Genomic DNA, 3,629 nt, shown 5'->3' with positions numbered 1-3,629 from the left:
GGCATGTGGGGGAGAGGGGGCAGGCGATTTTGGGGGGGGGGTTCCCTTATCTTCCCATCTCGTTTTCGTGGTCACCGGGTGGCTGACTCTGTGTGCTGACTATGCCTGGTTTAACCAGGAAAGCTGTGGAGCGGTAACCTGGCTGGTGGTTCTTTGCCGGTTAAAATGGGCTGGAAAGTAAAGTCTTCTCCTCTTCCCCACAACAGAGGCCGGTATGGAGGGTACACTGGCAAAGAATTGCCCGGGTAAAGGGGTGCTCCTGCTAAGGGCAAAGGAGATGAAATGTGCTGTGCCATGTTCCTCTGGAGAGGCAGCAGTACGAGGAGGAGCAAGGGCCGGCACAGGTAAGGAGCAGTACAAATGAGGTCTACTCAGGGAATGACTTTTTATTGACAAAAGAACAGCTTTTGCTGGATTTTTGCTGTGGCAGAAGAGCTGACTTGTTCCAGCCTAAGAAACAGGTCTGCACAACACCTTTCCGAGAGTTGCGGACACGCACGTGGGGATTTTGCTGCTTCAGTGGAAGGTGCCACGCGGCTCTGGCATTATTTACCTGGAACGATATGCCTTAAAACTAGACTCACCATTATGACATGCTACGGCATGAGTGATTCGTGGAGCGCAGGGGGATGGGGAGAAATGTCAGTGCTGTATTTTGTGACTGTACGGGAGGCAATAGGAGGCAAGCTGGAGAAAGGGAGGAGGAGGAGGAGGAAGGGTTTAGCGAGGAGGACCCGGTAGGTTGTGATTCTGGAGGTAGAAAACACAAGACGTTTTCATACTCCCTGTTCCTGCGAAAGAGCTCAGAAGGAGATGGAAGAGCTGGTAGAAGGATGTACCTCTGAGCCAAAATGCATTTCCACCACAATCCCAAGTCAAGGTCAGCAGGATGATGAGTACCAGATGATGAGGCCAGAGGGAACGTCTTATGCGATAAGAAAGGTAAGTTAAAAAAAGGAAGATTTTTAATCTTCCTTAAGCTCATAACCACTCGTCATCAGATAAAGTCTTTGGATAATTGTTCTTGAACGTGTTTCCCTGTGGATATGCCATCCTATAACTGCACATTCGTACAGAGGCCCTGCTGTGAAGTTCCATATGGGGAGGGCATTGCCTTCCCCTCGCTTCGGGTGAAGAGCCAGAATCTCGTTTCTGACAATTGGCATGAGCTAAGCAGGTCAGGTTTAAAAAGCAGAGGAATAGGCATGTACGAGTCTGAGCAAAAAAAAGAGCGTTGGGCAACAAGGTGCCTTTTGGTGGCTGTTTGGATAGTGAGAGAATTATTAGCTCTGATTATAGGTATGTCCGCTGGGCTAAGCACTGTATTGCTGTCTGCAAGCACGGGGTAACCTCGCACAGCAAACGCGGGCAAGGCCTGAAATACTGTGTTTGAAGGGTTTTGGGTCCAGCTGTGCCATGTATTTCATTTACGTAGTCATCGCCTGTTGTCTGCGCTGGGCTGGTTTGTTAGACTAGACCTGGGGTAATAATCTTGTCCTCGGTGACCCGGTCAGACTGCCACACACCAGGTCCTTCCCCCTTACGAATGGGATTCAGGCCAGATTCTCACAGCATTATAGACCGGCACGTTACCCAGTAAACTACTGAGCTTACCCGTGGAGCTGCCGGTAAAGGTGGTCCTGGTGTGAGGAACTGGTAAATGATCGCAGCTCTTCTTGGGCAAGCAGCAAGCATGTATGCGGCCGGCATCCCCGAGTGCGGTGGGCCGAGCAAGCAGCTCTGCTGCCTGCTGGACCTCAGCTCTGGAGCAGGTATCGAGTGGTAAAGCACTGGGAGAAACCCCAAAGCTCCCTGTAGGGTGCAGCAAGCGTAAGGTCTCCAGACGTGGAGACTGAGAGCCTCAAAAGGAGGTAGACGTTTAACTCCCCTAGATTCAAAGGGCTTTCAGGCACTTGCATCCCTCTGGGGCTCTGGGCTGGGCTCTTGGGGTTGCTCTGCACAGAGGGTCACCTGTTTTGGAAAGACCTACATCCTCCATGCGTCCTCCTCTGACCTCTCTCTCTGAAGCCCGAGTGAAGGCTTGCACAACCCTGGAAGAAGCGAACGTAGTCAGTCCCTTGTCACAGGGGCTGTTATCTTGCAACTTCATCTTATAGCTGAGCCTCTTCAGGACCGCGGGAGACGGTGAGGCAGCGCGGGGCTGGATTGGCTCGCTGCTTGGTTTGATTGTGGTGGTAGTGCAAACGGGGTGATGGAAAAAATAGGTTGAGGAAGCCTAAGAAATGGAGAGAAAAAAGCAGGCTGTGAGTTTAGGAACTGGGCCGAGAGAGGAACACTGGAGAAAAAGCACCGTGGCACAGGCAAGAGCTGAATGGGTGGGGAGTGGGCAGGATTCAGGAGGGAGGAAGGGTGGGAGAAAGGTGGGCTCTGGAAATAGAGAGGAAAGGTTAGGAAACAGGGAAAAGCTGAAGGCAAAGCAGAGGGTATTTAACCACAAGGTTTTAAAGCTTGAAGCTGAACCCATTCTTCTCGAGTCTGTTTCCTTTGCTGTCTGGCAAACAGCTGGGAAACGCAGTAAGGCAGATAAAATTCCTCTCTTGAGGCAGGTCGGGGGAAAGAAAACTTCTGTCTGCTGCCCTCCTCCAGGAGCTGCTGTCACAGCAGCTGCCCAAAGAACAGCACGGAGGGGAGGAATTCTGCTGTCGATGAACCAAATACGTGGACAATATTCACGTGCATGGGATGTGAAGGCAATAACCAGCACAACCCAGCTGCTTAAGAACTTGAAGGATAAAGGCTTACAGCTGCTTCTAGTTTAAAAGATGTAGAGAAACTAGCTAATACAGGCCAGCAGGAGTAGGGAAGTGATCGTGGCACTGGTGAGGCCTCGAATACTGTGTTCGGTTTTGGGCCCCTCACTACAAGAAGGACGTTGAGGTGCTGGAGCGTGTCCAGAGAAGGGCAACGAGGCTGGTGAGGGGTCTGGAGAACAAGTCTTATGAGGAGCAGCTGAGGGAGCTGGGGTTGTTTAGCCTGGAGAAAAGGAGGCTGAGGGGAGACCTCATCGCTCTCTACAACTACCTGAAAGGAGGCTGTAGCGAGGTGGGTGTCGGTCTCTTCTCCCAAGTAACTGGCGAAAGGACGAGAGGAAATGGCCTCAAGTTGCGCCAGGGGAGGTTTAGATTGGACGTGAGGAAAAATTTCTTGACTGAAAGAGTGGTTAAACATTGGAACAGGCTGCCCAGGGAAGTGGTTGAGTCCCTATCCCTGGAGGTATTTAAAAGACGTGTAGATGAGGCGCTTAGGGACATGGTTTAGTGGGCATGGGGGTGTTGGGTTGACGGTTGGACTCGATGATCTTAGAGGTAGCTTCCAACCTGAACGATTCTATGATTCTATGGTAATACCTGTGACTACACGTCCTTCCTCAGTCCATATCCCCCCATTAATTGCTCCAGGGGGAACACCCTTTACTTCGCTGCCTTACCGCGGCCCCGGGCCAGCCGGGCGCGGGCGGTGGGCTCCCTCGGGACCCCCAGGGGGGTGGCAGTCACTGTCACGAACAGCGGGGCTTTTCCCGAGCGGAGCTCCGGGGTGTGCATGCAGGAGAGCAGAGCCAGCCCCAGGGAATTACATGTTTGAGCCCAAGGCCACCTTCTCCTCGGGAA

The 3,629-nt window shown here is 52.3% G+C and overlaps 1 protein-coding gene across 1 annotated transcript in view; it reads left to right on the top strand.

The window, feature by feature from the left end:
• The first annotated feature begins 1,693 nt into the window (after positions 1 to 1,693).
• Positions 1,694 to 3,629, top strand: part of WDFY1 (WD repeat and FYVE domain containing 1) — a 31,186-nt gene continuing 29,250 nt past the window's right edge. Inside the window, exon 1 of the mRNA XM_009325112.1 lies at positions 1,694 to 1,772. Coding sequence (XP_009323387.1) covers positions 1,694 to 1,772 — 79 coding nt within the window. The remainder of the gene's footprint in view (positions 1,773 to 3,629) is intronic.

This window comes from Pygoscelis adeliae, unplaced genomic scaffold, assembly GCF_000699105.1.
Source record: "Pygoscelis adeliae isolate BGI_AS28 unplaced genomic scaffold, ASM69910v1 Scaffold155, whole genome shotgun sequence".
NCBI lineage: Eukaryota > Metazoa > Chordata > Aves > Sphenisciformes > Spheniscidae > Pygoscelis > Pygoscelis adeliae.
The sequence above is the reverse complement of the archived record's forward strand: the minus strand, read 5'-3'. Positions and strand labels throughout refer to the sequence as shown.